At 36.8% G+C, this 18,990-nt stretch overlaps 1 protein-coding gene across 5 annotated transcripts in view; it reads right to left on the bottom strand.

The window, feature by feature from the left end:
* Positions 1 to 13,625: 13,625 nt before the first annotated feature.
* LOC149798807 (uncharacterized) overlaps positions 13,626 to 18,990 on the bottom strand; it is a 32,784-nt gene continuing 27,419 nt past the window's right edge. For all 5 annotated transcript variants that reach the window (XM_089957712.1, XM_089957709.1, XM_089957711.1 and 2 more), the window contains 3 exons: positions 18,143 to 18,420; positions 16,936 to 17,879; positions 13,626 to 16,197 (listed from right to left, as the gene is read on the bottom strand). In XM_089957712.1, the coding sequence (XP_089813838.1) occupies positions 15,258 to 16,197; positions 16,936 to 17,879; positions 18,143 to 18,420 (2,162 nt within the window). In that variant the 3' untranslated portion in view covers positions 13,626 to 15,257. The remainder of the gene's footprint in view (positions 16,198 to 16,935; positions 17,880 to 18,142; positions 18,421 to 18,990) is intronic.

Genomic DNA, 18,990 nt, shown 5'->3' with positions numbered 1-18,990 from the left:
TATGATTTATTGTTCGTGGTATAATCAGACTTTTTCGGTTCTGGTGGACCCCGATATTCCGGAGCAATTTCAGGCCATCCTAACACTGTTCTGATCGAACTCTGACATATACCCACGGCGTAGTCGGGAGAGTTTATCTCGATGACTGCGGACTGGATTCTTTTCCAGTGATATTTTTTATTCGACGTTGTAATTCCTCATTGATTTCATCGATTTGGCAGCACCCGGTTGGTATTCCAACAGGAACGTTCCAGTCGGGTTCGCCGTTTGGTTTATTTTTATTTGCAAACACAAACGAATTATTCGCTGGTAATCCACCAAATGATTTTGATCTAATATTTGGCCAGCTGTGGTATACTCGCAATTGTGTTAGCGCAATTTCGCTCACCGGAATTGCAGTTGGAAAATTAATGCTGAATTCAGGCTTGGTTGAGCTTATTGTTATCATCGTGGTCCTAACCGGAATTGTATTTGCGGCTATCTGCTGAAGTAATTCTGTCATTATTCATTTTCGTTGTTTTCAAATGGTGAACTTCATCGTATATCTTAACCATTAACGCGAATTCGGAATCCGATATTGTTTCGTCGTTGAGGCTTGATGATATCAGCGACGATAATTTCGAATATGCCGCTGTGGCTGTGTTCAGCCGCGTGACAACGTCTGTAGTTTTTTGCTCGTGCACGTGGATATCTTTTTCGCGATAATATTAAAAGCGCCGATGATGAAACGCATATTGTTACCGCGATTGCAGTTGTTACTGGCGTTAGCGCCGCCAGTATTACTCCGGTGGATGCAACTACCGCGGATACCGAGTACACTGCAACGTCAAGAATAACTGCTCGTCGCTTATATTTTTCTACCTTTGTTGTGTACTGGTCAATGATGATTTCTAACTCTGATTGCCATTCGCGTACTTGATCGTATCTATATTGCTGGACATTTAATGTTGTCGTTGACGCTGTCATTGACGCTGCCATTATTAATTTACGCGGTAACTAATCGAGGTGTTTCAGCTACAAATTCTATACACCACCTGAAAGATGTTGCAGTTAATTTCTTATCGGCTGCTTCCAGTATAAATGTTTCTTCGGTTCCGCTATTTAATATGATAGTCACAACCACGGAAAACTTGTCGGTGGAATGCCGCCTTGGATACGTTGTAAATATCTCAAATTTTGCAGCACTGAACACAGACAGCCTATACACACCAGTGACTGTTCCGGTATATTTGATAGTATTATTTTGCTTTGACCATGTTGCGAATCCAGATGATACCGCGTATACTATGTTGTTAATATGCCCCGGAGTAATTCCCGGTGGGACTTTAAACAGACTAATTTTATTAACAATCTCAGGAATTCCACTTACGACATCTTCTTGTGTTTTTTTAATCGTATCAATGTTAATTTTGATATCAGAGAGTTCCATGTCAGCGGTGGGCGAAGTACCAAATAATTCCTCTGCGGATTCATTAATTTTTCTAAACTTTCTATTGAGATTTGTAAACGCGTTTACGTGAACGTCATACTCGGCTCGCAACGTGGATAATTTAGTGTCTACGGTGTTGTAGTTAACGTCAACATATTTTTTCGTAGTGGCATCTTCGTCGGATGTTGGATCCCTAAACACAACTATTTTATTTCCGTTCATGCTGAGTTCACCTGTCATTGTGTCACCGGTATTTTTTAAACGATTAGCTGCGCTTTTTGGAATTTCATCTCTGATGGTTGTAAATGATATACTTGAGTCTCTGATTTTTCCGCTATCAGTAAACACAAGGATGTTATCCGTGACCGCACCGAGTACTCGTCGAACTATGTCATTCCATTTGATATTACTCGTTTTTAGCTTGCCATATCGATCCTGAAAAATAACAACCTCATCTGGGTCTATCCCAGATAGGTTTAAAAGATAATCGATTTCATCTTTAGTCGCATATTTTGATAAATCAACATCATCACATTTTTTACTTTTACTCGTACTGAGAGATCTTCCGTAAATATCAACCATTATTCTTTAGGGATTGTTTAAAATGTTAAATTTTGCTGTGGTATACTCGTGCACGACTTTGTGAGGTGGTTTGGTTGATTTTGATAACGCGTCAAGTACATTAATTACTTCACGGCCCCATATCGGAGGATCAGTTAGTGTTTGTGTTGGCAACGTTGAGTACCAAACTGGGAATGGAGTACTTTGTACTTATTTTAGAAATTCAACTGGCCATGCTAACCTATACGAATCGAAATAAACAATTCCACGTGGATGTATCGCGTAAGCAACCCAATGAGTTCCCAGACCATCGCTGTTATCGAGATTAATGATTCCTGCTTCGTTGGTGCTCGGTTGGTTCGATAACTGATCTCGCATAAAAACACCTCTGAAATTTGTTATATTTAATTGTTTAGCAGCATCGAGTAAATCAAAATTTGACATCGGCGTCAACGGCGTTTGGGGTACCATGAGGGTGGAGTTCCCGGTAGTTTTAGACCCTTAATCGTACCATGAGGGCGGAGTTCCTGGAAGTCTCAGACCCGATCCCTTTTTTTATATCATTTTCCAGTTGCTTTCTTTAATGCCATTCCAGCAGCGGTTCCAACAGCGCTGGTATTGCTACGAGAAGTGGAAATAAACCACCGGTTTTAATTATGTCGCTGATGGCTCTTGGAGCAAAATCAAGTTGAACTCCGGTTTTTGCTTGCTGCGCTTTATTGAAATGTTTTAGTTGAGTTTTAGTCAGCGATAGTTTATTTGGTCCGCCACTAGCAATTTGTTCTCGTTTTAGTGTTATCGTTGTCCCGCATGCACTCGCGTGTTTTGATTGTTATTTTTTCACCTGAACGGAGTCAGAGTGACATTAACATGACTATATGACATTTTATAATAAACACGGTTGGTCTAATTGTCTACATGTTTTCCACTGGTGCATCAACGACTCTCATTCGACCACTAGCACCTTCAAGTAACATTGCTTTGTCACTGAGTATGACCGCGATTGCTCTGTAACCAGCGTCGGCACCAGCTGGCGGGTTATTAACACAAGCTCTCGGAAAAGTATATTAACGACAGATTGCTTGGATAAATCAAGATGCTCCAGCGGAAAGTAATAAATCGGATACAGGTTTGTAAAATCAAACTGTGATATTTGCAGCTGATTATCTATATTTATATTACGTGCCAGGAATGTCAGCAAACGATGATATGCGCGTGCCACATGATTATGTGTGAAACTTAATGATATATCTTCGGATGGTTCTTGTTGTCCGTTTATTCTCAACGAAACCTCGGTAACGTCGAAGTTGTCAAATATCATATGAGAACGTTCCTGACTATTCAACCGATCTTTATTTTGCAGCGCAACAAAAATATGTCTTGGCGCAGAAACACCTTGTTGTGATGCTATATGCCAGGTAAATATACCCTTGACGGAACTTTGGACGGGTCTGTGGTTACTGTGAGCCATGGTAGCAATGATTTACCACCTTGATTCATAAAAGAGAGTAATTGCGGTTCTTGTGTAACTGATGGAGTTAATACCGGCATCCACAGTGAGAGTTTTGTTATATTTACCATACCATCATCAGCAACACCAGCCCCTCGCCAGATCGCATCATTATCATCACCTTTTCTTACGAGCACAACTGTGTGTTTAGCTCCAAAGATGACCCTTCTAATATCTCTGCAAAATCCGAAGATGTGAGACAGTGGAATCGCGCACGAAAAACGGTTTTTATCTATTGTCTTTAACATTGTTCGGCGTGTTGCAAATCCAAAGTTGTGATTTCTATTAATACCTTTTATAATATCAAATGCACCAGCTGGTCTGTCTTCGTATCCAGGGGTAGCTGGTTGTGGATCGGCTGCAGTACCTCCTGGTGTTTGTAACCAAATATATTGATTATGATCAGCGTTGTTGTTAATATCCTTAGCAAACATCATTGATGGACCAGCCGATCTTGTGTAATCATCAGAATATCTTGCTAGACCAATTATTGTTGTAGCAACATCGACATCCTTCTGAATTGATTCGATATTTCTTCCATCAATCATGTATGTGGCGCTATCAAACAAGGCCATAATCCCGTTGTTGACAAAACCAACTCGCTCATTAGCATGATATGCAGTATTATTCGCCTTTACAAGTTCACCTTCTACTTCAACAAACGCCTCAGCGGGCAAGAAATATCTACTTGTATCATGAACTTCAAGTTCGATACGCCCCCGTTGATTTGGTTGGTTTGCATCATAAGAATAAAATTGATTATCACGCACTGATTTATCTTTGGGGACCGGTTCATCTACGTCGAATGCTGTGTCGGATATGCGCTTGAACATTTTATTGTAACTGCGTATTTTCCAAATGGTGATCTAAATTATTGTCTGGCACGAAGTCCACTTCCTGCTATCAAATTTGCAGTAATATTTTTTCTGCTTCATTAACCTCTTGATTTATCAAGGCTGCTAGTTTCTGATTTGCAGCTTGATTTACTACTTTACTGACATTTGCGGGCATATCCGCAGTGCTAGATAATTTTACTGGTGGTGATTTTCGTCTTATTAATCGTGCTAGTCTTTCCTTGATTGCCGAGAATGCCTTACCAGCAACATCAACAATTGCACCAGGAGCTTTTTCACCACCAACAAAATTAGAGCTTTCATCGATAATTGTTTTGCAAGAGGTCCCGCTTTTGGTGCTAACCCCGCGCATAACCCCTGAACAACATCACCAAGTCCATCTCCGTAAGTTGCTCTATAGATTGGTAATCGTGAGTTTACTGCTCTGACCTGTACGGGTCTATAATGTCTATTATACATGATCATTTTATTATATTTGCTATTGTTTAACAACTAGTCACTATGATAATCATCAACGAGCTCGTCAATAAATTGTTGGTAAACACCGACATCCATGATACCACCTTGAAATAATCGTCGACAGATATCAGCTGCTTCATTAATTATTTCTGGTGAGTTATTTCCGGCACGTTTCCCTCCTATGAGAACCTGTAACCGTTGTACGTCAGTGAGGATGTTATCAGGACAAACAAAATTATTTCCCAAACCACTACCAGTAGCACTAGATTCTTTTCCTGGAGGGGAAAGTGTATCGTAAGGCATTTCTTCTCCTTCAGATGGATAATACATCTCTTTTTCTGTTTGTTGCAATGGAGGAGGAAGTTGATAGGAAGGGTCTTCCTGGTGTTGTTTTCGTTTTTGTTTTTGTTGTTGTTTTTGTTGTTTTTCTTGCTCTCTTTGTTCTTGTTTTCGTCGTTTTTCTTGCTCTCTTTGTTCTCGTTGTTGTTATCGGTTTTGTTCTCTTTGTTCTCGTTTTTGTCATCTTTCTTGCTCTCTTTGTTTCCTTTCTTTTTCTTGCTCTCTTAGTTCCCTTTCTTTTTGTTGTTGTTCTCGTTCTTGTTGTTCTTGCATCATTTCATCATATTTGTATATTCCTGATAAATATGTCTTATAAAATGATTCTCGTTTGTTTATTCGACCAATATTTCGGTTTATTTTATACACCCAATCAATCCATTCATCACGACTTACACCTTCAACATGTTCGGGTTTTAAAAATCTCGTTCTTGAATCATAACTTGAAGCAGCAAACGCACCAAACTCGAGCATTTCATTATGTTTCATTGGTTGAATTTTGTTCATTGTTTTTATTCCTTCTTAGGTAAATTTCTCCCTAAAATCGATTCCTTTTTTCTCCTCTTTTGGAGTTTTACCAACAGCACCTTCAAATTGAGGTTGTGCGGCAGATATTTTTTCAGCAGTCTGTTTTAATACATGAATAAGACTCTCTTCCTTCTCCCCCTCTTCCTTCTCAGGCCCCCTAATAGCAGTTAAGACCTTTCCAGTAACCGCAGTGACGGGATTAAATAACTTCCGTTTCCGCTGCGTACTCAGCTTGTGCTTTCTGCCGCGCCTGTAAGTTTTTTCTGAACTCATCTCTGACAGGAATAAAATGTTTGATTGCTTCTAGTCGCTCTCTAGCTAGCCTAGCTGTGTAAGATTCCGGATGCACCATATTATGATAAAATAATTTTTTAATTAATTAGCAGCAGAGGGGGCGCGACAACAAGTTGGTTCATTTGTTGTAATCCAACACCGTTGATGAGTTTTTCAAGCAGAAATAGCGTGGACTAACTTTTGAGGAAGAGTTCCTCGATGGTTAGTCTATGCTGATTTAGGTCATTAAACCCTTTTTTTAGGAAGTGTTATTTCGGCATTTGGAACCTTCTAAAGTTTGTAGGATTCGCCCCTCTGCTGCTTTTTGTCTTCTGATAAGTCATAAAGTTTTTCAATCATGCTATATGGACTAGAACTGGTAAAGACTGTAAGGAACATATTATAGATAAACTGATGTGATATTTTACATGGTATGTCGACCTTATTAATCCCATAGTTTGTCCCTCCCATTATTCGCTTTCTCTTACTATCTTTAATATATTTGTATGGAGTCTGTGCGACAGTATAGATCGCTTAAATATGTGCATGAACTTTAAAGAAACATGTAGACGCTAGCAGTTTCGTGAACTTGCTACCAATCCATCTGCTACTAGCATATTCACATTTAGAGTTGTTTCGTTTTGTCTCCAATGGTACTTTCAGCTTTTTATCTGTATGTTGCCCAGGAATCAGAAACTACGTACCTTTCCCAAACACACGTCGAGGTAGTAGACTCGGGCAGGCTTTGGCGAATATCGTACCCACGACTCTTGGATTACGAGTTCGAGTTTCTACTAAAGGAACTACTGCGGATGTCGAAAAATATATTCTACAGCAAAGACACATGAGAGACAACTGGCTGATGAGATGATAATACTTACGAGAAGAGTCCAAAGTATGTTAAGTAATAAACAAAGCTACGACAATCATAACATTAGATGGAATGGAAGTCACAGCCAGATATGTCCAGAAGTAATGGGAAACAATTTCATATATCTTTATTTATTACAAAATAGGAATGAAATAAATAGCCGATGTAGTAGTATTTGTGTGATGGCAATGAAGCAAATGTTTTCGAATCATAAAATGTCACGTGCTCACCCGAATATGTCCTGATCTCACTCATCGTGAAAATTTGAACTTTATATAACCGTCAGAAGCTACAGTAGAGAAAAGGTTAATATGATCCAAATTGTAAAATAAACGTTTCAATTCAAACGTGTCTTTCGTAACATCATTAAAATTCTCTTACACTTTACAACATTATTTTGACCTACTAGTTCCGGCGATCGACGAGAGATATAGAACGCTGCAACGCACTTAGCCACCTGTACACTGGAAAATATTCGTCGTTTAAATATAGTTTCGAAGAGGCCCGTTCTCAGTTGAATTATTTAAATTTCTTTGGGGTTGTGGATTCAAGTTTAAGTTTTCTTTCTAAGGTCCTTACTAATTACTAATTACAAAGCTTATATCAGAGCTAAGCTATATGCCAATCCTGTGTATTACCCAACGTCTGATATTTATGCATGTGTAAATATTTTTCAAATTTGTATTTAGATGACATTACGTACCGTGTATTTCAGCATAAACGTGTCATAATCACATGGATTAGAAAACTGGAGTAGAACATGGTAAAACACAGTAGTTTATACACAAACAACCTGCCGGAGAAGCTCTCTCACATATTCCTAAGCGCTTACTTGCATGAGTCAACGCTAAATATTAAGTTTTTACATGAATGCATATAAGCGCCTTAGCTTTTGTTTCAACGAATGATGGTAATTTTATATATTCCTACAAAGATTGATGGCATATTGTACAGTAACATGGGATCATAATTGTGTTGCAAACTAACTTTAAATAAAAAGTCTCAAGTAGTTCGAACAATAGTTTTGTTATTTTCGAAATGTGTGTGTACTTGGCAGTATCTTAATTGATGGATGTGAGCGGTCTATGGAAATCACCGGAAATTTAGAATTGCTGCAAAGCAAGATATCCAGATGGTCTAATCAAGCAACCTTCCTCGATATGTGCCATATTTAGAATGAATCTAGATGCAATCTGTCCGAGTCAACAAATCCGTTTGAGACTATAGTCTCGTCATTTAAGCAAGAAATACCGGTCAGTCGTGATCTATACTGCAAACGAATTCTTCTAAGTAGTTGAATTGTTTCGTTCAATTATGCTCCTAATGAGCATTGTCAAAGGAAACAAATGTCTTAACATAATCTAGATATATACAGTAAATAGTATATCAATATGCCGGTGTGAACGGTTTCTTAGTAAACTTGAATTAGTTTTTATGGTATAACAATTACAGCTATTATTGAGCCTTACCTATATGGGAAATTTTTTACTCTAGTCTAATTCAGGTGTTTCACAACTGTCAGACGCTGACTAAGACTTTTGACACACTGTATGGCCAAACATACTAGAGATATAAAGACTCACAACTTTCTTCATAATTCATTGTGCAGAGCAACTCAACCCGCTGTTATTTATTGCCTCATGATCAAAGGGCCTATGATGTCAAATGCTTTGAACGAAATATACATTATTTGATACATTTACATGGTTTGGGGTAAAGAACGGTAGCCTATGGGAATTATGTATTTAAATATAATTATATATCATTAAGTTAATTATGTTCTTGACATTGAATAGTTTTGGGTTTGCTTAACAATCTGCTATACAGAATGATTGCTGTCTCCAAAAATAACAACATAAATTAGTTTTTTAAATTTTCGATCATATACCATATCTACCTGTATTTGTCTCCTTGGTTCAAAGATTTCACGGTGAAAAGGTACACACTACAAATACATAAGAATTTTTTTCTTTTTGGGACAAATGGCTCTAAAAACCCAATCGCTACCTACCATCAGTCTAGTGAGAATCAAAACCCTTCATCTCGCTTTTTAATCAATTATTCACTTGTTCATTATTCAGTCCCCTTCCCCATGGACTTAGTCGTAGGGTTTACACTTAGAAACTATTGACATCCCTACCCAGTTATTGTATGGATATGTAATGGGTAACTGATAGTTGATCTAGGTCCATCCATACACCCAACAAACTTAGACCCTGGGTAACAGATTCTACACTATCTAGATCCCATCCTTACAATCATTTCCATTATTCTGTTCTCGTCACTAAACCGATAGCTAAACACAGTTCCATTGAAACATACGAAGACACAAATAATTATCAGAATCTTGTAGAAATTATTCAGACTCTCCATGTAAAGTGAATACAGTCTGATGTATAATTGGGAGCAGTGTAAAACTGAAAGAAAACAAAAGGATATACAGTATTCATTACACTTTTGAATACTGAAGTCATGCATATTTACACATACGCGCGAAACTATTAAGTGTGTATTGATTATTTCGACATGACATCTTCCCTGGCATTTCACCAATCAAACACCGCTATCTGACTCATTTGAGTCCGTGTTTGCCTCAGTTTTATCCTTGTAGACCTTTGTCGTTGTGAGTGAAGGAAATCCTTCTATCCTGCTATTGTTGTCTTAAAGCTAACTTTTTATAACCGATAACATGTTGAAATTTATCCCCAGTATTTTCCAAGATTCATTTTGAGAAGTTCTATAATGACGAGGTTAGATACTTGTAAGGCAAGATGAAAGATCAGACGTGAGTAAATCAAATGTTTTCCCCTACCGGAACCGGGCGGCATGCCTGTTGCAGCTCGTATGTCGAAATTATTAATACCTTTAAACTAGACTACAAGCGATCACGTGACCTTTACTTTTAAAACCAGGTAACATAGTCTCAGCACCAGATGGCATAACAACATGAACTTCGTATAAAACAGAGCATACCTATTTAATGAGCATGAAAAGATATGCCCAACAGCCGTTTGCCCTGGGTCAATCCTTGCCCACAGAGACGTATTCAAAAGGGACAAGAGGCCGAAGCTATAAAGTTAAGATCGAAACGTCTAAGTACTTGACATGGGTTTAGTAAAGCCAGAATGTTAATCTATTACTTGATAGCTTTATTAATGGGTGGATGACAGATGTTGTTGTTGTTGTTATTGTTGTTGGGTTTAACGCCAATATTCAACTCAAGATAGGCTATACATGGCGGCCAGTATAAGTGGTGGAGGAAGAACCCTGGAGAACCCGTGGAAGAACCACCGACCCACGAGAAGCTACTGGCAAGCTTTCTCGCGTACCCACGTTAACCGAGCCTAAGACTCGAACACACGCAGACGGGGGTGAGATAGCAGTGATCCGGAACGGCGAGCGCTTTAAGACCACTCGGCCACTCGAAGCCCCTGGGTGGGGAACAGACGGCTGAATGGACTTGAATGTTAATGTGAGTAGGTGGCCCATGAATATCCTAATTTTGGTGAACGAACGAAAGAACTTAAGAAAAACACGCTAGAAGTAGAACTGTATCTCATTTACGAAGACGTTTAAGCATATATCAGTTTTGATACCAGACAAAATATATAGAGGTACTTTTATCCTTTATCTATTCCTAGTACAAAGTGGAACATCAGTCTTCAGGTAGTAGCAGTTATATGTTATTGATGCTGTTGTTGTTGTATTTGTGCTATATACGACTTTAACAAAGAAGACTGACTAAACTAAATGCTCCTTTTATAAGAGAGTCGAACTATTCTCGTAGGTAAATTCTACAAGAGGTTGTGAGGGATCGTAATTGTCTGACGTGGTACACATGTGCCGACTACATTAATGGCAGGAAAAAATATCATGCACTTGTAAAATGTACCGGATCTATTTCTGAAAAAGGATAATCCCTGATTTCATTACAGCGCTTACTCGCTTTTTCGCCATCCGACCTCTAGTTTATATCGCTACGTGCCTGTTAATTATCATGTCCCGAATGCTAGATTATTTAATTCCTGCTTTCACCATCCGTCACCAAACAAGCATAATCCGTGCACACACCTCGTTATAAAGGCAGTATTTGACCTCGATGTCTATTAAAACTATCCATGTACTTAAGGAGTCTCATCGTACGCAAGACTTTGCGCTTGAGTATACTCGTATGTGGTCTTCAAATTCTGTGTTTATGAACAGTAACGTGCCGCTAAACATTAGCGATCGTGGCTGACTGAAGAAACATTCTAGTATATAGCTAACTTCATAATGTAATTCATGTTTCACTGCAGTTATCTATCTACCTATCTTGCTATCTAGCACAGACAATTGCACAACCATCAATTCGCACACACATACAAAACATGGATTATTTATTATTAATACGGGTCAGATATATATATATATATATATATATATATATATATATATATATATATATATATATATATATATATATATATATATATATCCCCTTATAGCTGGATGCAATATATGTATATATATCTTCTTGGATTATTTTCTCAAACAGGCAAAGGACGATAGGAAATTTATTACAGGAGTAGAAAGGAGACGATTTCGAATTACATTAGCAACCATATGGAGCATAGGTTTGACCACGCCTTCCAATCGTTCTGTGTATTCTTAAACGAAAGTACCAAGAAAAGAATTCATACATGTGGGTTTGCCTTTGTAGGTAAGGCATAGGAGAGCAATGTTACAAGGAAATTAAAGAATCTTTTTAGTCCTTTGATAGAATTAAATTTACAGTTAACTTTAAGGGGTGAATCTAGCAACAGTTCTTTCACAAAAACAGTGATAATCAGAGAGATAGCAAGAACAGACGAGGTTCAAGGTCAAACCAGTATTCGAATGCAGGATGAACGAACACTACAATGATACTTTGATTCAGCCTTTACAGAAATAACTTCATGCTGTTACATTGTTCAGGCAATATTTATAAGTCTCTGAAAGAGCTTAATGACGACTCGATGACAAGTGACTTACATAAACAATAAACATCAGACGATGCTAAAACCAAACCATAAGGAAGTGACAAAAGTCGTAATGGGATACTTTCTTCAAGTAAGAATCAACGAAAAGAACATCGGAATTTAGATTTTTTGACTCAACTCACGAATTTATCATATTATCATCAAATTCATCAAAGAACTCATCCAATCCTACTACGTCTAGTGTCATTTTTCTCTTATAGCTGGATGAAGTATACGAGTCTGATTTCGCTGTTGTTGACGCATTCATGTGAATCTAGATACGTATTATGTTCATCACGTGAAGATGAGCTTACCGAACAATGATACTACATATGTTCAACAAAAGTCGATTTGTGTTGTAGAGTTCTTTCAAGAGATTTTAAATATGCCGGCTATTCAAGAACATAACAATTCTGTAATAAATTTAAATATTTCAAACACAATAGTAACAGTCATGCTGATGTTTAAATATAAAGACGAGACACTTTTAGAAGAAGTAGAACAACATGTGGAAACTAATGAAAAATGTAAATTTTTTCTTACGTAGTAAAACTGGAAAGGTGTCTTACTCACCTGTACCAAGTAAATTCCTTCTATCCCAGATGCAATAAAACTTTCATTCACGCCTAGGTCATGATGCGTAGATCAGTGATTATAAGTACATACTGAGTGGAATAAAAAGTTTATCACTCGTCCCTTTGTCGCATCCACGCATGGTAGAGCAACTATTACAAATGATAATTTATAAATCGAGTTGGGCAATGTGATCCAAACAATTACACAGTAACAAAGAGCTCTGTTATTGTATCTTTCAAGGTTGCTGTTACTTAAGACAGTCTGGCAATGCTACGTTTTATGATCCACAAAATGATGACCATTGCTTTCGAAATGTTATGGGTACGTTATGGTAGGGCACAAAATAGAGTTATAAACAAATTATTATTTTGACTACTCTGACTGGAAAGACAAACAAAATATAAATATTTGATATGTTTATTCACGTACCTTTGCCATATTACGGACCTTAATAAGTTCTTCTACATGTTATGCACTAGTTGACTGATATCTGCCGGTAGAATTCATCGACTTCAAACTCACACCTGTTTAATGATCTACGCAGTTCATAAACGTCTCAATTGTTGTATGACGTAAGTGTAAACAGCGACGTTTTCGGATAGAAACAAAACACACCTACGTTTTAAGTAGATGTAAGGAGATTTAAACAAAATTGCAACAAATAATTTAATCACACTTTGTTATCATTTCATCCTTAACAAATTTAACCATAAGAATATATACATACACGAATTGTTATCCCTTAATACATTTGTCACAATATCTTGGCCAGGAAGTCTTTGGGAAGTTATTAATTAATTTGTATTGGTTAAAGACGAAAATAGTTAAACTAAACATTCAAGGCTCAAGTAATATATTCACTTTTACTTTCAGAGTTTTTGTGCGTAAAACTGTTTTCTAATGCATCATACTTCATATTTAAAAGATGATTAAAAATAATTCCACCCAAGAACTGCATGTTACAATATTTCGAGAAAAGATATGAAATAAAAAAGGCAATAAATAACAGAACTAATATATATATATATATATATATATATATATATATATATATATATATATATATATATATATATATATATATATATATATATATATATATATATATATATATATATATATATATGTTACTATGCAAATGTAAAACTATATTCGATTACCCTAATTTACTGGACATTTACCATGATCATTTTTCACATTTAATGGCTGCACACAAGTACAAAATTACTAGTGTCAATATATTTTTTTTAATGATACAGGGATAAACAAAGATATACACTCTATTTTGTAATATTGTTGCTTCATAAAAGCCCAAAGTACACTTTTTGGCAAGCTACGTTTTCAATTTTGCATACAAACTCTCATTAGCAAATACATTCAACAAATTCACTTCTGAATATGAACAGGTATTTTCTTGCCAAGATGGCACAAATCACAGTCCATTATGATTTGCAAACGGATGAAACATTTATTAGTCATATTAATAACGACACTCTTCACAGCAAAAGTAATAACATACGCAACTCTTGGTGAACACTCACATTTGTTGCACAGTCTTACTTGGTATAGCAGTGCGTCATCGTTATCAATGTAGGATACAAGTCTCTATTCTAAGCGGGAACTCTACAGATATGAACTTATGAGAGAATGGTGGGTGTAAGGTGAAGTTGTTTACATTTGCAACATGCACAGTGAAGATAGTGTTGGTATACATCTATTATTCTCTGAAATGTTTTATGAGATATTGTACTTGTGGAAATTGTGCATAATCTATGCGCACAGCTAGCTAAAATTACTGCTGTCTTGTGTTCAAAAAGTTAGCCTGAATTAGTCTAAAGTACACTATCTTTAGCAGTTATACAAATAGGAAAACTAATTTTGCCAGACTAGTCTAGTTTCTGAAGGTGCAATGAACGAATCACCACATGTATAAAATGTTAAAAACGTTAACGGCTATTTTATTTACAATTTACCTCTGAAGTCCAGAAAGTGAAGATGACCAAACTGAGCTAGCAGTTTTTGAAACGTACACACCTGCAGTAAGGCCATATTCTATAAGCCATATTACATATATCAATCATACACCAAAATAAATGGAATTATAAGTTCGTCGAGCAATACCTAAGATGTGCAATGTCTTTTTTAAATAGCCAGTATAACCAGTGAGAAAACCGGGGATATTCTTTTTCTTTATAAACCCTATGCAAAATACAAAACTGTAGAGCGCCACCTTATCCCGAAGAGTATGTTTAAAAACCGCGTTTTTTCTGTTAGACGTATTCTTATTGGGTGAAATACGATTTGTCTATATAATACAATGTACATGTTTGAACTTTTTGGTTTTGGTTATTTCTTTTTTAAAGACACTGGCATTCGGGAGCCATTTACAATTGCCAATGGGTGAAATTATGCAGTCTGACTTGAATAGAACGATCATAATGAAATACATTTTTACTTACAAAAATGATGATGCTACTGATTGCATAAAACATTACAGTCACGTATTTGAAGGTCCGTTTGAGTCCAAGAAACTTTCAAAACTTTGCTATTGCACTGTATCGTGGCTTCTACCAATAGAATTTAACATTTTCAGACAGCCACGCTGCAAGGCGTTAACTAAATAACATTTTCAGACAGCCACGCTGCAAGGCGATAACTAAATAACATTTTCAGACAGCCACGCTGCAAGGCGTTAACTAAATAACATTTTCAGACAGCCACGCTGCAAGGCGATAACTAAATAACAGTTTCAGACAGCCACGCTGCAAGGCGATAACTAAATAACAGTTAATGCAATGGTGATTCGTGATGATGTGGGTACTAGAAACAATCTTCTCGTTCTTTTGTAAGGTATATATTTTTCTCAAATTTTCAAATCTAATTCCTTTGCTTTCAACCTTTCAAGTCCCGTGCACAGTAATGTCGTGAAGATGAGTTGTTCATCTGTTGATTGTTCCATTCCACCTTCTGCACTCTCCTGAATGTCAGGTAACCTGACATACAAGGTTTCACTATCCATAACTGTTTTTGGCCTACTATTATGTTGGCCCATTATCATTGACAGTAACCGAGTCTCTCTATCTTTGGTATTAAAACACACAATAGCCCCACTGTCCCCTTCTTCGGCAAAGCTTAACCCCGAACCTTGTGGGGGGCTTACATAAAGATGATTTGGATCGCATACTGATGCAATTATGCCCTTAGTCTCCCCAGTTTCGGCTCCCTTTTTGTATACTCTGGTTTTCAGAAGTTTTGAACATTCCTCCCTGGCATCAAACACCTTTGCTCTAACGATACGATTTCGCTCGTCTTCAATTGCTAGGGAACATAAAGGTCTCATTGCTTCCATAACTTCAACAGCAGCAATATCAATTAGGTCTTCATGTGTTGGTATGACTAATCTTGCTTTGCCTAGATTAACCCAATTATGTCCTCCCGTACACGCCTGTACTTCCTGCCCTTGTTTCGGAACTAAGTGTGCGCTGGTGACAAAGAAAATGTTGTTTTCTTCACTTTCCTCTTTTAGAAAAAGACCAATTGTTCCTCTCATTCCCTTAGATCTGCAGTGCATGCCCATTTTGAAAGTGCCAAGCACACTTTGCTGCGCATCCTTAACCTCATGTCCATTGGCGAATCCTTGTGGTACATCGGTGATTTTTACTTCATATTCATATGGAAACGTGGACAAAACCTTCTTAATCTTCTCCTTGATAGCATCGTCGGGTTCTTTCATTTCGGAGTCATGTATGAAGATGCAGAATTTTCCAAACACCATCCCTGTTGCAAACTTAACACCCTTCAACCTGAAATAGAAACGACACAATCACACAGATATAAAAAGGCACACATAAGTCAATTAAAATCAAATTAGTGAATACGATGGCATTCAACTGCTTGAGGTGATTATTTTTATTGCATCATGGAACTTAATTTATATTAACGTTCTTAAATACCACTATTATCTAGTGGACAAGTATAATAAACATATCTTGTGAAGACAAAATTCTCCAAAAATATTGTTGTAAAAGGCATCAATTTATCAAACATTAAAGACTCAATAAAGATCCGAATTACAACTTTGTTTCAACCAGACCATTCGTAGAGCACATATATCGGGCATCACTAACTAGTTTCCATACAGAAGTCCAATATATTTGCATGCCTTGGAAAACTGGACAAATATATATCACCGTGGTACATTTTAATCTCTTCAAGTGCCAAACATATTATGTGATATACTTAGCCTTTGATATGCTGCCATATGATCCTAACGTTTCATGAAAGAAACCAATGTATCATTTTTATTCATAAGAATCTATACAGTATGCTGCGTTTTTAAATATATAACAAATAACTCGCTATTTATTTTGCTACCGATAAGACAAAGTATGATATTGTTTGCAGGTTAGTGTGGCGTCAAGAAAAAGTGTCACAACAGAAAATGCACACATCATTTTAAATGTTATGTTGCTACAGGTTGTTGCACAAGTGAAGAAAAATGAAGCTCACAAAGAAACATAAATTAGCGCACGGTCACATACTTTTTATTGAGGGCTTGCTTCCATCTTTCATTCGGATCTTTTGACGACTCCTCTTTTAACTCACTGTCTGTGCAGAGATGCATACTCGTCTCCTTTAGGACTCCTTCCAGCTCAAAATGTAATCTTTTCAATGTCCGTAGTGCTGGTTGAGCATTCATGATATCTTTAATGACTGACGTTATCGGCTTCTTTAGCTTGTTTAATAACTCATCTACAACAGCGTTCACAACTGCCCTTTGCGTTTCTGTATGTGCTGCCTTCAAGTTCGATTCACTCAATTTTCCATCGGAATCTTTCTCTCTTTTAGACAAAATAAGAGTTGATTTGGTTCCTCTTTCTTTGCAGAGGGTTTCCAGAACGATTTCTAGGTCCTTTAGGTTCAGCAGAATATCTTTAGTTTCCTCTCTTAACTTGCTAGCGTACATGAAAGAATGAATGGCGGGTCCTGGTATCTTAAATATCGGGACTAATTTAGACGCGAGCAGAATTGCAATACGATCTGCTAAGCACAAACTAAAAGAAGATACGACGGGGCCTCTATTCCTGTTTGCTTCCTGGATGCATATTTCAAATAGATCTTCATCTTGCAGCATGCGCTGTATCGGAATCTTAAAGTCTTCGAACAATTCATCTAAGGTAATCGATATATTACCTCTCAGATTTGAAACTTTTGTGATACTAAAAATGTACTTTTCAATGCTGACAAATGCTTTGACACACATTTCCTCCAAAATTTGACTCAATGCTGTAGGTAAAGTGTCTTGTTCGCTTTGAAAAATGACGGTCATTCTCATGTTGTGCATCTTGAAATCATCCTCCAGTACACTTTGCAAATAAGCTATAATGTCGTCTTTCCTGTCATTCTTTCTGTCGCGAATGAAAAATATTGGATTGCAACATTGAAATCTGTCTTTGAGCCACTGTCGTCCCTCTGAACCTTTAAACTGCAAAAGCAAGAGCGTTGAAAAAGGGATATATGATTGATTTGTAACGGATATGTTAATGCCAATTAAATATTTTGCTGGCAGTTCTGTCAGTTTATAAAACATGAAAAGGAATAATTACCCGAAGTTAAAATGCTGTAAATGAACTGTCTTCAAGAAGAATATATAACTGAGCTGTTAGTTAAAAATATTGAATTATGTAAAAATAATCTGCAAAAAAGGCATTCAAAATCGTTATCGATACTTGTAAATGAGATATTAACCTTTGAAATGTCCATTGAACTCATAGTATAGATCACAATAAATGGTTTCATATTTGCGTCACTGTCATTCCATCCTTCAGTGTCAGCCAAGCGGACAATTTGTGTCCCTTCACCATTTTCATATTTTGTATGATCTTTCACAATTTGCTTTAAGGTGATTCTCGTGTTGCCAGGTCCAATCGCATGTATTTTCAGATGATCCGACGATGTCAGAAATTGAATGCGTTTGTCCAAAGATGGTAGATCGTCACCATTTTTCAGTCCTTTTGGAAGTTTATCTGTATGATGAAGATAAAACTAAATTGGTACTGATAATGTTATCTTAGTTGATTATATATATATATATATATATATATATATATATATATATATATATATATATATATATATATATATATAAAGTTTATAATGGCGCAAATACTATAACAATTTCCCACCAACTTCAATAGCCAAGAGAGATTCATGACTCCTACATGTTTCAGTGAGAAGGACATAAGCAAACAAAGAATAAACAGCAGACGAAAGTAGTGAATGGGGATACTAGAGCGTCAATGGGACTTAGCATTAAAAACACCCCTGGGAACATATAGCGTCAAGGGAAATTTAACATGGAGAAAAATCGTGGGAACATATAGCGTCAAGGGAAATTAACATGGAGAAAAATCGTGGGACTGTTGAGCGTCAAGGGGAATTGATCATGGGAATAGGGGACTGTATAGCGTCAAAGGATTTAAACAGGGTGGGACTGTATAGCGTCAATGGAAATTGAACATGGGATTTTTTTAAAAATTTTTTTTAAAAAAGGGGGTAGGCAATGGAAAGACTATCTCTTTTCGAGAAATATGGGG

Source organism: Sinohyriopsis cumingii, chromosome 5 (genome assembly GCF_028554795.1).
Source record: "Sinohyriopsis cumingii isolate HCF-2022 chromosome 5, ASM2855479v2, whole genome shotgun sequence".
NCBI classification, from domain to species: domain Eukaryota; kingdom Metazoa; phylum Mollusca; class Bivalvia; order Unionida; family Unionidae; genus Sinohyriopsis; species Sinohyriopsis cumingii.
This window is presented reverse-complemented; position numbering and strand designations above follow the sequence as displayed.